At 45.8% G+C, this 19,216-nt stretch overlaps 1 protein-coding gene across 2 annotated transcripts in view; it reads right to left on the bottom strand.

The window, feature by feature from the left end:
* Window positions 1–17,291, bottom strand: part of LOC119461684 (aurora kinase A-B) — a 42,400-nt gene extending 25,109 nt beyond the window's left edge. Inside the window, exons 1-3 of one of the 2 annotated variants that reach the window (XM_037723053.2) lie at window positions 17,117–17,291; window positions 13,407–13,524; window positions 11,169–11,248 (exon numbers count right to left, since the gene is read on the bottom strand). In XM_037723053.2, the coding sequence (XP_037578981.1) occupies window positions 11,169–11,248; window positions 13,407–13,524; window positions 17,117–17,118 (200 nt within the window). In that variant the 5' untranslated portion in view covers window positions 17,119–17,291. Of the gene's footprint in view, window positions 1–11,168; window positions 11,249–13,406; window positions 13,525–17,021; window positions 17,045–17,116 lie in introns of those variants that run through there. The other variant, XM_049671884.1, reaches the window with a different exon arrangement.
* Window positions 17,292–19,216: the final 1,925 nt, after the last annotated feature.

The following is a 19,216-nucleotide window of genomic DNA, read 5'->3' as shown; positions in this document are numbered from 1 at the left end:
CCTGCAGACTCATTAGAGCACTGAAACTGCATACATCTCTGAATTAGGACTTTCCCGACTTCGTTCTTGGGGCCCTCTTCTGATGATTAGTCAGCACCAGAAGTGTACAGATCCCGAGATCTGAGAAAGCGTTGAACTTCCTAGCAGTTTGCAAATGTAGGCAGTAAAACTACGACACTACGGTGTTCACATACAGTATTAATACAGCCTAGACATCCATATCCAAGGCTGCATGCTCAAGCTGTGATGATGATGATGATATTTGGTGTTTTGTGGCGCAAGGGCCAAATGTGGCCAAAGAGCGCCAAGACAATGAATGGTATGTTTGCGATGATCGGCGAGTTCCGATGATAGGATGCTATGTGGCTGTAAAGGGGCCTAAGAACAAATCACGGTATATAAGCGTAAAACATACATCGAATAGAATTATGGTAGTGACGTGTGGAGTGATCTGTGGGTCGTGAATGTATGAGAAGTGGTCATGGTGTTAAAATTAAGGATATAAAAGTAGCACGACGCCTACCGAAGGCTTTTGTGGACAAAGACCATGAGGCATGTGCTTTATTTGATAAGATACTGCAGCAGTGGCCTCTGCAGAGAGGCCGTGCTACACGTCACCTGGATAGATAACACGAAAATTATGTATGTCCTTTAAAAACACGAGAAGTGATTGATATTTAAAAAGAGGTTCATTGCCCAAAAACATAGAAGGATGTAATGGGAGATTTAGCCGTGATGGCAATGGAAAATGTTTTTTCCTCTGAGGCTCCAGCTCAGGGCACTGTAAGAGGACATGAAGTACACTGAGTGGCTCGCCACATTCGTCACAGACAGGCAGATCGCCACCGGACAATAAGTATGCGTGTGCTGTATGTGTGTCCTATCCTGAGTCTGCAAAGTGTAACCTGTGTGTGGCGTGTTTTCGATTCTGATGGCCAATGAGCGAGGTGAGGCTTGATAGTATGTAGTTTGTTGTTCGTTTCTCTGTCCCACAGACGTTGCCAGTAGGCTCTGACCTTTTTCTTGATAAATGGCTTTAGGTCCATTACAGGGACGGCTATGGGCAAAGTGGCAGCGTCTGTATGAGCAGATGTGGCTAGCTTGTCGGCCAACTCATTCCCTTCGATCTCGCGGTGCCCTGGCACCCAGCACAGCACAATTTGTTGCTTGGATGCATACGCGGTGCAAATTATGGAATAAAGAGCTATAATTACGGGGTTTCTCTGCCTACTTAGACTTTTTAGACATTTCAACACGGATAAAGAGTCAGTAAAGATGATTGCCTTGGGTATGTCTAACCGTTTGATGTGTTTAACCGCCACCAGGATGGCGTAGGCCTCCACTGTAAAGATGGTTGTGTTTGGGTGTAGAACTCTGGCAGCCCAAAAGGATGGACCGACCGCCGCGTAAGACACGCCAGTGTGCGACTTTGAGGCGTCAGTAAAATATTCCGGACAAGAGTATTTGTGCTGCAATTCGAGGAAGTGCATACGGATATGTGCGACCGGCGCATACTTTGTAACATCAACGAAGGACAGATCACAGTCAATCAGCTGCCACTGCCATGGCGGCAGCTGTACAGGAGAGGACATGACATCGTGTTCTTGGAGCGACACATCCATATCTTCGGCAAGACTTCTTACTCGCAGTGCGTAGGGCTTTCTTACGCTAGGGCGGTTCTGAAAGGTTTGGGCACTGGACAGGTCATTTATAGCTGTGTAGGTAGGGTGTGTTTTGCTTGAGTTTACTTTCAGGAAATACACAAAGGACAAGTACATTCTCTGCAGATGGAGTGACCATTCATTTGATTCTGCATATAGGCTTTCTACGGGGCTTGTTCTGAATGCACCCGTAGAAAGGCGGATGCCCAGATGGTGGACAGGGTCCAACATCTTCAAGGAGCTCGGAGTCGCGGAGTGGTATATAATGGAACCGTAGTCTATACGTGATCGAATCAGGCTCTTATAGAAATTCAGTAGACATTTTGTGTCACTACCCCACGTAGTGCGAGACAACACTTTCAAGATGCTCATTGTTTTCATGCACTTGTTTCTTAGATACTTTAGATGTGGGATAAATGTTAACTTCGCGTCCAGAATTATGCCTAGAAATTTGTGTTCAGTTTTTTGTCACCTTTACTTGGGAGTGCGGAGAGTTGCGAGCATGCGCTACTCTTGATGGAGGAGACACACGACCGGCGGCACGGCAAACAAAGATTTAATATATACAGGAGAGGTAGAAGCACGCGGCACACAAAACTGAAACTGAAACTCAAAACTAACGGTACGAAAAACTAAAGACATCACTCCACGAAAAAGCGTACTTAATAGAGAATTCAAAACTAAATACAGCACTACTGGAAAAACAACTATCTCATTTCCGGAGCCTAGCTCCGCCTTAACGTTTCTAGGTCAGTCCTAGTCTTCGCCCTTAAAAGTCTGACCACCTTGGCCCCGGCCTAACTGCGTCGATATCAAAATGTGGACTCTTACGGTCCGCCGACTTGACGTTCCTCACGTCGGGTCCAAGTAGTTCGGGTGCCGTTACTGCTGTAGGTGCCGACGACTCACGTTGTCTCTTTTCCGGCGGTGAGCTCGTCGGTTCGTCGGTGATAAGCTCGTCAGCGATGGCGCTCAGCGTAGCTTAGGCCCACCTGCCTAGGCCTAACGTCGGGATGCGTCGCAACTTCTTCAGAAGTGCCGACGTGTCGTCCCGAGGAGAATCAAACGTGCCGGTCTGCCGCAGAAGGGGGAGCCTCTCTGGGGTGCCTGGTCCTGCCGTGAGAAGCTGCAGCTCGTCCAGGAGCCTCGCCCGAACTTGCCGAGGTCGACGGCCACACCTTGGACGGCCAGCGTCGCTGACTCAACCAGACCCCCCCCAAGTCTCCCGTCGCCAGAACATAGCTGGAGATGCGACCTTCCTGACCCGGTGCCACGTTGAAACTCTACGGACAGCGCCGTTCATCCCTCGACTATGCCTCGGTTCGTACGCCTCGCGCGCTCGCGCCGTTCCGAACACCAGGCATCGCGTGCTCCTCTTCTTTTTCGCGCCACAGGGTGGCCTCTTACATGTGACATAGGCCCCCTCTTCAAGAGTTTTTTCTCAAAAAACTGCTCACTCTTGGCCTTCAGGTGATGACTGTGACTCCTCTAGTGACAACTAGTGCGTTCACCGTGTTTAAGAGTGTACTTTATGCACTTTTCACCACCTAATGCACTTCACTCAGCTGTTCACAATGTCCACTATTTCAATGTTTCGAAACACTCTACATAAATAAACTTTGCATCAAAGCATGTTTTACAATATTCTACCTACTCTATATGAAAACTTTCTCACAACAGACATTTGTAAAGACTGGTAATTCAATTGTTGTAGGGCATACCTAAATTATATTTCTTTTATACCCGGCCGGTTATATCTGTTCACTTTTTCCGCCTCTTCCTAAGCTCCCATGCATGCCTACTTTCTTTCTGCTTCCTTATCCCTCTTATGCCGGCGTATTTCTCGTGCAGCTTGGAAGCTCTCTGCCTTAACCCTGGCTTCATCTTTTTCTTTCGCGCACCCATCTCATGCGCACGCGTTTTCTTGCGCTGCTTTCCTCCCAATCTCCCGCGAGTCATCTTCCCACCCTTCCGTGTTACACATCTCGGGTGATTCGGGTATCTGCCGCCTTTCTCGTTGCTCTCGGAGTCTAAATGAGTCATCATATCTGGCGCCTGGTGAACCCTTGAATCATTTTCGACTACCAACCCCACATCATTCTGAGGTGAAGCTACTTCCTGCTCTTCGGGTAAATGGACCTCGATCGGGATGTTGCCCATCCTCTCATCCCGGTTAACCTTAATCAAGGGCTCTCTAGTCGTGAGCTTCTTTACAGTGTCACGGGCACTATCTTGTCTGCCTGTGTCCTTCCCTTCAGCAATCGTGCGCACACTCATATTCTCGTTTTTCCCCTTAGCCATAGTCTTTTGACATACGTCACATGACCTGACGTATTTCCTCACGTCGCTCTGTACCCCGATCCAAAAGAAATCTTCTGTTATTTTTCCTAAAGTGTCTTTTACTCCCTGGTGGCCTGCCGTTACGTTATCGTGCCCTAATTTCAGTACTCTATCTCTCAGTTCTTTTGGGACCATCAATTGCTGAACCTCTCTTCCCGAACTGAACACACACCTCCGGTATAATAAGTCGTTCTTCTTGAAAAACTCCACCAGGTTTCGACTTCCTTTCCTTCGTACTACTTCTCCTATCTTCTGTACGCACTTCTGCAATGATTCGTCTTTCTCCTGTAATTCCTTGAACTCAGCAACCGTTATGTTCAACCCTTTAATGTTTGTGACCGGTAATGGTTTTAAGGGCTTAGTACTCTTACTCCTGGCTCGCGTTTGTACTGCCGCTGCTACCTCTACCTCAGGTGACTCCTCTTCTAGCGTTTCTGGCTTTTCTCTCTTCTCTAAATCTTCTGTCCTCTTCCAGTTAGGGTCTGGGTCATCCGCCCTTCTCACCCCTGATACATTTCCCAAAATCAAGTGAAACAGAGGATCTTCTACACACCTAGCTGTGATTACTCCTGTGAAATATGGTGTTGATACTTGAACTCGCGCCTCTGGTAAATACTTAACAGACCTGTCCGCCAACATGACTGGTTTGAAATAGCCGGTCATGTTCTCTGACGGCACCAGACTTTCCCTAACCAATACTGTGTTCGCCCCCGTGTCTCTCAAAACTGTGGCCCTGCGTCCTTGAACTTCTCCCTCCACCACGGGCATGTTCTTTTCTCTCGGCTCACCCTCTTTACCTTTCATCATACATGCAGCTTTGTCTGCGTATCCTGATCTGCATTCGTGCGCTCCATGCCCTCTCTTTTGACATAGCTGGCAAACCACTGGTGGACCGCGTCTATTATCCTTCGCCCGACAGTTCATTGCTATATGTCCCAGCCGGTTACAAAGAAAACATCTTTGGGGCGTCCCTTGCCTGTTCATTGGGCCCCGATTCCTCGTCTCACCTGCAGCTGCCATCGGCGCGTCCTTGCCACTCTTTCCTAAATTTCTTGGACCCTGCGCCTCTACAAACTGATCTGAGTGCGCTGCCATTTCCTCTACTGTTTTTAATTTCCTCTCCTTGAGGAATATCGCCAGACTGTCGCTGCACCTGGCGAGAAATTGTTCTCCTACGACCTTGTCCCGCACCCCTTCATATGTCTTGTTGGCCTCCAATAACTCCATCCATCTCTCAAAGTAGTTTGTTAATCTACATGCGAACTGTTTTCCAGTTTCCGCGTCTTCCGGCTTGCATGACCTGAACTTTTCGCGGAAACCCTCAGCAGTTAGCCGAAATCTTTGCAATAAAGTGTTTTTCACTTTGTCATAGTCTAAGCTCTCTTCGGCGGGCATCCGTCCAAACACACTCAAAGCCTCACCAACTAGACACAGGCTTAAGGCGCTAGCCCACTCATTCTTTGCCCAGCCTTGCCCGACTGCTATTCTCTCAAAGCGATGCAAATACGCATCTAAATCATCTCTGCGCTCATCAAAGGGAGCCATCAATTTCCTTGGGCAAATCTGTTTGGGCCTGGGCGAAGTCGAGTCGGATGACGCCGACCTGGGGGAAATCGACCCCTCGCGAGACCCGGAGTTCATCTCTGCCAACTTTAACTTCAACTCTAAAATTTCCTTCTCGCGCTCATGATTTTCGCGTGCTTGTTGCTGCTGCTTATCCCGTTCTTGCCGAGCATATTCAAAGAATGTCATCGCCTCCTCCTTAGTCATGTTCAAATCCTCTGCTACTGCCGCCAACCGCTCCAACTCCATCTTTATAACTCCCGACTATCGGTGACTGGGCCGTATCAATCCTGGCAGGCTCGCCAATATTTTGTCACCTTTACTTGGGAGTGCGGAGAGTTGCGAGCATGCGCTACTCTCGATGGAGGAGAGACACGACCGGCGGCACGGCAAACAAAGATTTAATATATACAGGAGAGGTAGAAGCACGCGGCACACAAAACTGAAACTGAAACTCAAAACTAACGGTACGAAAAACTAAAGACATCACTCCACGAAAAAGCGTACTTAATAGAGAATTCAAAACTAAATACAGCACTACTGGAAAAACAACTATCTCATTTCCGGAGCCTAGCTCCGCCTTAACGTCTCTAGGTCAGTCCTAGTCTTCGCCCTTAAAAGTCTGACCACCTTGGCCCCGGCCTAACTGCGTCGATATCAAAATGTGGACTCTTACGGTCCGCCGACTTGATGTTCCTCACGTCGGGTCCAAGTAGTTCGGGTGCCGTTACTGCCGTAGGTGCCGACGACTCACGTTGTCTCTTTTCCGGCGGTGAGCTCGTCGGTTCGTCGGTGATAAGCTCGTCAGCGATGGCGCTCAGCGTAGCTTAGGCCCACCTGCCTAGGCCTAACGTCGGGATGCGTCGCAACTTCTTCAGAAGTGCCGACGTGTCGTCCCGAGGAGAATCAAACGTGCCGGTCTGCCGCAGAAGGGGGAGCCTCTCTGGGGTGCCTGGTCCTGCCGTGAGAAGCTGCAGCTCGTCCAGGAGCCTCGCCCGAACTTGCCGAGGTCGACGGCCACACCTTGGACGGCCAGCGTCGCGGACTCAACCAGACCCCCAAGTCTCCCGTCGTCAGAACATAGCTGGAGATGCGACCTTCCTGACCCGGTGCCACGTTGAAACTCTACGGACAGCGCCGTTCATCCCTCGATTATGCCTCGGTTCGTGCGCCTCGCACGCTCGCGCCGTTCGGAACACCGGGCATCGCGTGCTCCTCTTCTTTTTCGCGCCACAGGGTGGCCTCTTACATGTGACATTTTTACAGGTAGACCCTCACCTTGCATCTCGATGTTGGGATCAGGGTGCAGACCTCTCTTTCAGGAGAAGAGGACGCATGTGGACTTTTGTGGGTTAAGCCTAAACCCATTCTCGTCTGCCCACTTACATAGTTTGTTCAAACCAAGCTGAACCTGCCGCTCACAGATTGCAAGGTTACATGAGGTGAACCCTATCTGCACATCGTCAACATATACTGAATAAAATAGGTTGCGTGGGATGTACAGACGCAGAGAGTTCATTTTTATGATAAAGAGGGTGCAACTAAGCACACCGCCCTGTGGTACTCCAGTTTCCTGCACATATGGTCTTCATAGGGCATTACCCACATGAACACGGAATCTGCGGTTGGACAGATAACTTTCAATGATATTCAGCCTATTGCCACGTATTCCAAAGTGTGCGAGGTCTCTCAGTATTCCGAACCGCCACATGGTGTCGTATGCCTTTTCCACATCGAGGAAAACAGACAGGAAGAATTGCTTGTGGACAAAGGCTTCACGAATCTGAGCCTCTATGCGTATCAGATGGTCAGTGGTGGATCGGCCATCGCGAAACCCACACTGGTATGGGTCAAGCAGCTTGCTTGATTCTAGGAAATGTATCAGACGCCGGTTTATCATCTTCTCGAAGACTTTGCAGATGCAGCTGGTTAGAGCTATGGGCCGATAGCTGGATACGGACGATGGATCCTTGCTCTGCTTTAGGATAGGGATCACTATGGCCTCTTTCCAGGCAGAGGGGATCTCGCCAGATGTCCAAATAGAGTTATACAGACAAAGAAGGGTTTTCTTCATTTCAGAGGACAGGTTTTTTAACATTTCGTATAGTATGCGGTCAGAGCCTGGGGCAGATCGGTTGCAACAGGTGAGTGATGCATACAGCTCTGCTAGAGAGAAAGGTAAGCTATATGGCTCGTTCCCGGTGCTCTTTCGGTCTAGTTTTTGCTTTTCTATTGCTGCTTTGTATCTTGTAAATGCTGGAGAATAGTGCGATGAACTGGACACATGTTCAAAATGAGCACCCAGATGATTTGCTTGGTCCTCCAGGCTGTCTCCCTGCGTGTGTATCAGGGGAGGCGGATGTGTTTGTCGTCCTCTTACTCTATTGACCCTGTTCCAAACCTTGGCCTCATCCGTGTACAAATTGATGCTTGATAAGAATTTTTGCCAGCTGTCTCTCCTGGCTTGTCTGCGCGTTCTCCTACCTTGGGACTTAATTTGCTTGAAACTAAATTAAAAATTAAATTATGGGGTTTTACGTGCCAAAACAAGTTCTGATTATGAGGCACGCCGTAGTGGGGGACTCCGGAAATTTTGACCACCTGGGGTTCTTTAACGTGCACCTAAATCTAAGTACACGGGTGTTTTCGCATTTCGCCCCCATCGAAATGCGGCCACCGTGGCCGGGATTCGATCCCGCAACCTCGTGCTCAGCAGCCCAACACCATAGCCACTGAGCAACCACGGCGGGTCTTGCTTGAAATTGACAAGGTTTTCAGCAGTAGGAGAATCGCGAAGCTACCTCCATGCTTTGTTCTGCTGCCTACGCTCGTTCCGGCATTGTTCATCCCACCACGGAACACGGGGTTTACTAGAAAGTCCACTTGTTTGGGGAATACACTTAGATGCTGCATCAATTATGAAGTTGGTAAAATACTCGACGGCACCGTCAACTCCAAGCACAGACATGTCAGCCCACGAGATCGTAATGGTGTCTGGAATTTCTCCCAGTTCCCTGCATCGACCTTCCACTTGAGGGCATGTGGTGGAGATTCATATTGTCTTTGTGCTCGCAGCAGTATAGGGAAATGGTCGCTCCCATAAGGGTTTTTTATAACTTCCCATTCGAGTTCAGGTAATATGGATGGAGAAGCTATGCTGAGATCTATAGAGGAAAAGGTTTTGTTTGCGAGACAATAATATGTAGGTTCTTTTTTGTTTAGCAGACACGCACCGGATGAGAAAAGAAAGTCTTCAATTAAACGGCCTCGCACATCGATGCGAGAGTCGCCCCACAGACCGCTGTGTGCATTGAGATCCCCAAGAACAAGGTAGGGTTCAGGGAGCTCATCAATGAAAGACTGAAATTCTTGTTTGTGCAGCTGGTAGTTTGGCGGTATATAGAGCGAGCAAATGGTTACCAGTTTATCTAAAAAGACAGCACGAACAGCCACAGCCTCCAGTGCGGTTTGCAGTGGAAAATGCTGACAGGCTACAGTTCTATCGAGTATTATGGCCACACCTCCAGATGATGCGGCAGCATCCTCGCGATTCCTTCGGAAAATATTATACTGACGGAGAAAGCTGCTGTTTCTAGAGTTAAGATGAGTTTCCTGGACACACAGCACTTTTGGATTAAATTTGTGTAAAAGTTCTTGAATGTCGTCTAGGTTGTGGAGTAGTCCCCTTATATTCCACTGAATTATTGTGTTCATGTTGGAAGGAAAGGTGCTGTGTGTCTTGGTCGAGTACTTGGACTTATCCTACAGGCCCTGTAATTGGAGTTTTCCCCTTTTTGGGGTGCTCGAGAGAGCCTCGTCGCACCCTAGGCGCTCCATGCGCCATCTCGCATGTGGTAGTGTCCATTGCCTCATCCGGGGCTTTGGACACTCGCTCCAACGAGCGATGTGTACGTACAGGCTTCGTCTTTGAGGACAAAGCCTTTGCCCCCACCAGTGCGGAGGTTGACGGACCCTCCTTTGCCTCTGTGCGGCCCTGGCTGCTGCCAAGGTTTGTAGAGACCACTGCTGTGGCCGAGTCGAGGGAGGGTAGGGCAGCCTTGGCTGCTCCTACCGTAGGGGTGGCTGCCCCAGCCGACGGCTCGCTACATGCAGGCCGGGCTGGTGGCGGAAGCCGATGCGACCATGCCCCCTGACGTGCCGCATCAGCGTATGTAGTGTTGTGAAAAGGCGAGCACCTTTTGCGTGCTTCCCTGAAAGAGATGTTCTCACGGACTTTTATAGTTATTATTTCTTTTTCTCTTTTCTAGCCTGGACAAGAGCAAGAATACGCCGGATGCTCGCCGTCACAATTTACACAGTGAGGCGTGGCCTCACAGCTATCTGAGGCATGGCCTTGCACTCCGCACTTGGCGCAGGTGAGTCGACCATGGCAACTCTGGGAACCGTGTCCGAACCTTTGGCACTGGTAGCATCGTCTCGGATTTAGGATGTAAGGTCGCACGTTCAGTTTGATGTAGCCTGTTAGGATCGTCCGGGGCAGAATGCTTGATGAAAATGTCAGAATTAGATGTTGTGTTGGTATTTCTTTATTGTCCCGCCTGATTTTTATGCGTTGCACATTGATGACATTCTGGTCGCTCCAGCCTTCTAGAAGCTCGGTTTCAGTCAATTCAAGGAGGTCTACGTCAGATACTACTCCGCGTGAGGTATTCATGGTTCGATGTGGCGCAACAGTTACCGGGTGCTGTCCGAGTGATTGAAGACTGGTGAGCTTGTGGTATTGTTGGTGATCTTTAACCTCCAGCAGAAGGTCACCGATGTGCTCAGGTCCGTGGTGTCGCAACACACCAAACGCCTGCTGACGCAGACGCCCCTGCGGGGCATGCTCAAGCTGTGAAAATATTTGAGGGATTTTTTTTTTCCTACTTAGATCATGTGGCCCATACATGTTGCCTACATACCTGCCAACGTATGGACCTCAAAATTCTGGAGATTCCCCGAGCAGAAACGTGTGTTTGTGTGTGAGCAAGCAGGGGGGGTAGCAACAATGACAAAAAAAAAGGTCACATTTTACAATTAAGGAACACTGACCATGACCCGCAACAGTGAAGCTTTTCTACTCGTGATGTGCTTCACAGCAATATGTTGCTTATGTGTCTTCGCATAACGCTGCTTACTGCAGCAAAGCCAACTTTAAGAAAACGACTCAATAATGCATCACATATTAGACCCTTGCCACACGTGCACTCCTGAATGCATTCCCCGATAAGAAGTGAACGGAGTTAGGCCTACACACAAATGGCTTCTATTTAAACCTGATGTCAGCTAGCTACCTAGCATATAATTGCAATTACGTCGTGGCTGTGCTGCATGACGCATTTTTTTTTTTTTTCGCAGTGAGGTTGGGGACAACTTTTCGGGAGCCTCCTCGGCAAATTGGGAGAGTTGGCAGGTATGCAGCTATTGTATCATATGCGTACAATAAAATTATTTCGAAATGAAAAGAGCAGCAACGAGAAATTGCAAAGCATAGGCAAACGTGAAAAAGCCTAGCAGAGTAGTTGTATGCTGTATGTTGTGCTGTATGGAAGCCTTGCATCCCGAGCCTGCTCCTCCCAACTCAACACCCGTAATCAAGCTCACCTGAGATGGGACTGGATCTCGATTTCTCTTCGGAGTTGATGCTCCACGCCGTTCTTCTGGAGCTGAGACTTGAACATGACCTGCAGGAAAGGTCATGTTCACATTCACTCCATTTCTTGTGCACTAGCTCCAAGCAATAAAACTGCCATGTGCCAAACGAGAGCGTACAAATCCGTGACTATCCACTATTTAAAGACAGGGTCCTTCATTTTTTTGGGTAAAATCCGATAATTCTTTTTACACCTCAAACAGGCTTATAAAGATTCAGTTAAATCCAATTGCTCCTTGAATTTCCACTCTTCCGTAAAGGGTAAGAATGGATGCAGGTGCTACAAAACCAATGAATGCAATGAAGATATATCATTAGCATTATTAATCATATATACATACGATATATATGCTTCCTTTTTCACTAACATTCAAGCATAAACCGACATACCCATGTATCGTGTAAACAGGGATGATGTGCTAGGAAGCTTACACAGTACCAACATTGCTCTGAATTGCGAGTTGTAGCTGTAATCTTGAGAGGACGTTGTCCTTACTAAGGTACGTTCAAAGGTCTCACTAGAATGGACACAGAATGGTCAAAATCGAAATGATAATGCACGTCAACCAGTGCTAGCAATATAAGGAAAGGCATTGCACCTTTAGCGAGACATGCCCATGTGCTCTGCTACTGGTGCTTTTTATTGCTATGGTAATGTACAGTGAGCAAAGTAAGCAAGGGATCATTAAGCATGATACAGTACATTTGTTGTTTATGTGGTTTCTTTAAAAAGTAAGCAATGTTTTTAACACGCATTTGTATACAGATGTTCATCAGAAGATTTGCGAGCAGCTCTCTTATTGTATGTTCCTGCGAGTGATTGCGCTTCTTTAAATAAAACATTTGTGTCCAAAAAGGAGATCATTACCTGTGTTAATCGTCTGTGAAAGTTCTCAGGAAAATCCTAAAGTTTGGACTACTAGACAACAAAAACCCCAGATTTCTCCCCAGTCTAGTATCTTTAAAAATAACACCCAATTTTTACCCCACAAAGGTTAAAAAGCATAAAACCCTAAAACGAAGGACCCTATTTATACATCACATCTCATCGCACATTCCAGAGTGATAGCTGCAGCTTGCGTACATTCGAGAATGTGCAGCACTATTCACGACACATGTGCAAACTGATTGCGTCTTTTGTTATACAACTGGAGACAACATTCAAGAAATTTAATGTGCTGTAGATTCATATAGTGCAAAGCAGAAAGTTGATAACTTATAATCTGATGAAAACAAACACCAGCAAAATAAGTTTAATAATAACGCTTGGCAATATTGCTGGCCACAAGCGCTGTTAGCGTCACTGGAGTGTTACAAAACAGGTAAATGAGCTCCGAGCTCATGTATCTCCTTTTGCACGAGATAACCATGAGTGTGCATGAATGGCCTAATAGTATAATACGAATTCTGCAGAGTTGTTGTGCTCTCTCATTTCCTGCAGCTTGTGCTGACACTAACATGGCCAGAATCATTATCACCCGGCTCTTCGTTGCAATCTGACTTTCTTTGATGCAAATCAACCAATTTCATAAGCTCCAATGATGTATGGAGTGCGGGCACTTTGTACAGTTACATTGTACTGTCTATTACAACAAAAAACCAAATGCACAAACTAATAAGCTGAATAATGTGAACACAGCAAAGCATTTTTTTTTTTTTGTCTGTGGATTGGATTTGTTTCACCACTTATTACCTTCTTACCTGGTTGTCATACTGTTGCCAATTCATATGCTGTATAGCAACCGGTAAAAGCAGCGATAGCTCAAATTCTGGTTTTGTTGAACCAAAGTTCATAAAGAGAAGGGTTTCATCTTGGCGAAGCATGCTATCATACATTCAGGACGCCAGAAGGTGGATGCCATCATTTTTCTATTCAGTACTTTTTTTTTTTAAGCAAGTTTCATTTAACAAGAACCTGCTGCACTAGAAGTTAGCAATTTTCTTACCTATTGCATTTCAGAATAAATAGGTGCCAGTCGGCACCCACCCACTGTGTATCGCAAAGTTTTTCAATTTTCAGTATTTCATCAGCAATCCACAAGCAAGCCAAACAGCCATTTTCTTCTTAAGCAGTTGAATGTTTCCACTCCCAAAAGCCAACTACTTTTGAGCACTAAAACAATGACCACTACATTTGCCGCAATACAATACGATCTATGCAATCGTATCGCGACACTCTTCAAACCTACCTTAAGTGCCACAATAAACTTTGTAGTCTTTTCACGTGCGAGGTACACATTGCCAAACTTGCCCTTCCCGAGCGGCCGACCTATCTCAAAATCCTTGAGGGACCAGTTCTTGGCTGACCTGAAAAAAAAAAGTGATATTAGAAAGGGGGAGATGGTTCAGAGGGGCAGGACAGTCATGACTGACAGGGTTTGACATTCCAAAATCAGCACGGGGATTACAGTACAAGTCAGCCACCTGGGAATCGTAATGTGCAGCAAAACTTGGTACACAGGACTAATTTTGGTTTCCCTCTAGATAAAAATCCTGCCGGGAATGGAAGCAGCAAGATGCATTGACGGACTATTTGGTGCATATTCCCAACGAACTTGAGTGTGGACAGAACGACACAAGTAACGGGACAAGGCGCTTGCCCCGTCTCCTCCTCGCGTCATCCTGTTTGTGCTGAAGTTTATCATGAATCCACACCCTAGTACTAAGAAGCAGAGCACCGCACCTAATGAGCTACCATGACCTGTGGATGGAGGGCAAGTCTATCTGTTGCTGACACTATGGATAAACGATACGAGGGAACCAAGGGGTCCAATGTTTTGTTAGTCACAACCATATGAAGCCTGACGTGGTTGACACTATGGATAGACATTCTGAAATATTGTGCATAGCAACAAAAAACTTTTATTTAACTTTAGTTGAAAAAATTAAAACACAAGCAGTTCATTGGGCAACAGGGAGGATGTGTGGTATGGTGCGGCCACCGTAACGAAATGCCACAACAATCGCGGACAACTTTCTGTGGCAATAAAGGGAAAGCTATGGAGGCAAAGCATGTGCAAGAGCACACTTAAAAAAAGTTCCACATTCTCATGCACACTGGTTCAGCTGCACAAGAGAAAACATTAACGTCTTGTGTACAAGAGCAAAAAGAAAAAAGAAAATGCACCACCGAGTGTTAAACTTGACTTCTTTTCCTGCTTTCCTCTCCTCCGTTTGGGCAAATGTGAAACCATTGCACGTGGATGCTATGCTGATCCAATGTATGCGCCCAGAAACCAAAAGCGCTGTCAAACGCTGCCCGACTACTTGGCGCAGTAACACATGTGCTCCACCCCTCTATATTTCCATTCATTGCAAGTTATCCGCGAGTATAGAGCAATACTCCACAAGCGTGGAGTACCACTAGCAAATGCTCATCGCCTGCAGCACTGCGGAACCTGCGCATGAGACTCCAACACAGCATCTGCAATGCTTCATCCCTATCCTTTGTAGGCACCAAATATTTGTCCATTGAAAATGTATCAACTATTCTGGCATATCCAGCACTATTAGAGAGCAGAAGAAATGTGCAGAAGTGGGTCTACCGCTATATGCATACTACTCTAGCGCTAAACAACTGCAAAGGTCCTTGTTTATCAAATATGCGACAGCCATGCTTGCCAACCTGTGAACATTAAAATTCTTCAAAACCCCGCAGATACAACACCAAGGTTGGAACAGGGGTATTGTGACATACTTATGCACTTTATTAATGATGGTTTACCTGGTGATGCCACACATAGGAGTCAGCAAACTTGGAACAGGAAGGACTGACGAGCAACACATTGTTTTTATATCAAAATGCCTTCAGTGACTTTGCTGTTGTCAATCTCGCCTGCTTTAGAAATGTCTAAACTAGCTTGAAGCAAGTACCCCCCTGGTATCCTTTTATTATCAGAACACTTCCAACAACAAGGCCAGAGATTGACAGGTAAAACTAGATGCAACATTAGTAAAATCATAGAACAAGCCCAAATTTGAAAACATTACGGAAAAATTTAGAGTGTTGGCAGGTATGGACAGCCCATCCCACAGCCGTGACACTTTTGTTTACTGTGGTTGCTCCTATACATTGCTGTGGATGTTCAATAAAGATTGGCTGTTAGCATTCCGTGCCATTCTACATACATACATTGTATGTTAGCATACATTTTATGCCATTCTTTTGCGCTGTGCAAACCCTTTTTAGACAGCAGCAGAACAGATAAAACATTTTGAACTTTTTGGAGAGCTTTATTGCACCCCCAAATGCAGACTGCCACACGCAAACTTTGAAAAATATCGGATGTGGGAACAAAGTTCACAATACAACCTCGAGTGTGCCTCGAAAATGCCGAGACATTTCAAAAATTTGCCCAATTTAAGCCGTTAGTGTAAGAGAGAACCAAACATGGGAACCACCTAAACAACAAGAACAAAACAGGTATAAGCATCTCCCAGCATTTTTCAATGTAATAGCATTATACCGACCATTCACGGGTGCTTGGCATTGTTGGTTATCATTGAAAACAGCTGGAAGAAAGGAGGAAGTGCATAGAGCCAGAGAGGAAGAAATTAGGTCAAGGTGTGAGGGAAAGTAGGTAAGAGGAAGCAGTCAAGTGCAGTGACAGCATGGCAACAAGAACTGTCTTTGGCATGGCCCTGTGACTTTCTGCACTATTTTTAAGGTCCCTTCACATTTCTTTTTTAATAACACAGTGCAGGTCCTGAAGGGCGAACTGGTTAACTAGAGCCAAATTATCACCACCACGGATGAATGCGCCTAATGAGATAGCCATAAACTGTGTGGATAAATTGAAAATAAGTGAAATGGGGGCAATTACTGGCCTTCTTCTTTCTGGGGTTTTACGTGCCAAAACCAGTTGGCAATTACTGGCCTATATCAAGCTGCTGGCAGTCGGATTTTGCTAGTTTCTAATGGTTTCTTATTCAACAAAATGTACTCAGTGCGATCAGTTTGTCTCAAATCAGTCTTCATCGATGTAACTGGTTTCGGTTGATCTCGCATGTCTCCCCTTGGCTACGTATGCGGCATAGGAAGCTGAACACACAAACAGTGAGTTTGACAGTTGCGCGAAAATGCTGCATTTCAACCGAGTGTCTGCTGGCAGCTTGAAAAACAGTGCAACGCTATGTTGGTCATGTATAAACTAATACAGGCGGCACATCTGAATTCTAGACTGCCGTGTCCAGGCTCATAATTATACAGTTTTTTCCTAAGGTCCAACGCACGCCTCGTAAACTTTTGACGTCGACTGTACACCACCGTCACAAGCACTTGCCGAAGCTGAAAATATTGGTGCACCATTCCTTCCTTCATTTATTTATTTAAATTTTTTATGCAATCTCTATCGCGGCTACGTCAGGGAGATAGTGCAACGGGGTCGTAGTGCGACGTAGTGCGACGTAGTGCGACGCACTACGACCAGGCACGAGAAGGGCGTTTAGTACAACGGGGTCGTACACGTATATGGTTTTGTAACGCAAGAAATCTGCGATGACTTTGGTTTGGTCTCAACCGCAAAGATGAAAGGAGGAATGGGCAGCGCCAGCGCTAGGCCTTCTCAACCCCATGGAAAATGAAAATACAGAAACGCGCTTGTCCGAACTCGTAACCGTTCTGCTCTTCTCATGTCGTTGGGGCACGTCACACGCTAGAGTATTCAAGTGGCGCGTACGGCCACGCACTTTTTCAAAATGTAACGAATCCCTTCGGTCACTTTCTAGACAAATGGGCGTTGCGACTCTCTCTAATGCTCCTTAAGCCCAGCTGTGTTTCAGGTAAACATTAAAAGCCAACTCACGAGAACATAGCATCGCATTCTCCTAAACAACGGAACTCGCGACGGCATCGTGCAAGAGAATGAGCGCTGGTTGAGTATTTTGAAGCGATACTCACATGGTGGGAGAGTTGCTTCGCAAAAGAACGACAAGGAGAGTGACGCGAGATGCAAGAACCAGAAGCTTCAGGTACGTACGACCGGGATCAGCAAGGCAAAAATGTTTTGAGTTGCAAGGCCACAAAATCAGCAAATGATTTGAATTTCCGCCATAGAATAACGAACAGGGCGTCGCTTGGGTACGCGCCAATCGGTGCCGGTGAATTGGCTCTCCTTGCACTATGATTAGGAACTATAAGAAATAATAATTCAATGTTCGTTTTAATAGTAAAAGAGAAAATAACATTATAAATGTTTGCTGCTTTTTTTTTTATGTCCCGACAGGTCAGGTCGCATAAATGCAGTTTCGTTTTCTCTCCTGTACCGAAGTGTTCTGTCTGGCTTCCGCCTTCGAAAATTACTGTATATTTCTTAATCTCACAACAGCGGCAAACGCCAACATTTTCCCTTTCGTGCTAGGCTCGCATGCCTTCTGTGGTCATTCCCATTCTGTTGATTGATTGATTGATTGATTGATTGATTGATTGATTGATTGATTGATTGATTGATTGATTGATTGATTGATTGTCTCGCCTAGCTTCCAGAAATCAGCGTGCTGTGTAAGTAAAAAAACGGTCTGTTTTTCTGTTCTTTTGTTTTCCATCAACATTCAGGTAAATAAGATAGGAAACCAAAAAATGCCATCTCGCATCTGATGAAACAACACCAGATATATAAATCTAAATGCTCCTCCTCCTCTTCCTTTCACCTCAACCAAGGCGTTACAATATGTTGACCCACCCTATGGAAAATATTGCTGCCTGCAGTATCCATGTGGAACATTTCTGTCCATATAAGTTATTTGTTCTATCTAACTGAGGGCTTTGGTTGTACATTTGTGTCGTAAATTTTGTTTGATAGCACCAGTTATGGAAACAGGTACGACAACCTCCTATGTCACTGCCAGGCACTTATATCGCATAATAATTGCGACCGATCACTATTGTGGTAACAATGTCATGCCTGCTACGATCACATTATAACGTCATCTACAGCACATGCTTTGCGATCGATAGAGATATGCAACTTGTAACATAAATGTAAATTGAAAGCTGATGCTGCAAGGACGGAAAAAATTCATGTTATATGCCTTTCAAAATAATGTATGTCACTTCTTTCCTCGACCTAGAATGCAATTAATCAGAGCCTCTCAAGGGCAGTCCTGCAACACATATTATGCAAGAAGCATACATGAGCTGCATACCTGGCGCTATTCGTTTATAATCCGAGTACATCAAAAAAACATTTCTTTCCATGCCCTGCACATACACATGAAACGAATGAAGCATTGATCATTTCAAATAAATCTTATCTCATCTTAACGTGGAATTTGCAACATACATATGCAAGAAGTACAGGATCTGCAGGCCCAATACTTTTCATGCCTTCATGCAAAGACATGAAGTGGCATTTCAAATAAAAATTGTCTCCTCTAAATGTGGAAACTAAGCCAAAGAACATATAGTATATATATATATATATATATATATATATATATATATATATATATATATATATAGAAGCAATGTATATTCCATTCATGTGCATGTCCCCCAGATGCACTATGACGAAATTCAGTTTACTAACATGTCACAACATAGTATGTAAATATCTATTTTATGCAGGAAAAAAAGCAGCTGTCTTGTTTTGCTTATTTTTTCTGTATACATTTCAGCATGCAAAAATATATGCAACTGTATAAGCTCCCCCCCCCCCCCTCCCCTCTTTTTTTTTTTCATTTGAGCCATCAATATTAGAGTCGATATCGTGGCAATGACTTCTAAACAGTGTGGCATCACGAACAAGCCTCAGAGTACAAAGGGCGATTTGCTATGACATGAACAAGGCTTAAACATGAGCAAGGCTTAAAAAGTTCCCGCAAGAAAACGAGCGACCACAAAAGAGTGTGGCAATGACAACTAATGACCTACCTAGCTGACCATACTTTTTCTTGTGTTGGAAATGACTTCAAGCTGTTTATCTTTGGGTTTATACAAAGAACTGATGATTTACCCAGGCAACAATATTGAACTCGGAAACCAACTGGTCCGAGTTATAAA

This window comes from Dermacentor silvarum, chromosome 8, assembly GCF_013339745.2.
Source record: "Dermacentor silvarum isolate Dsil-2018 chromosome 8, BIME_Dsil_1.4, whole genome shotgun sequence".
NCBI lineage: Eukaryota > Metazoa > Arthropoda > Arachnida > Ixodida > Ixodidae > Dermacentor > Dermacentor silvarum.
This window is presented reverse-complemented; position numbering and strand designations above follow the sequence as displayed.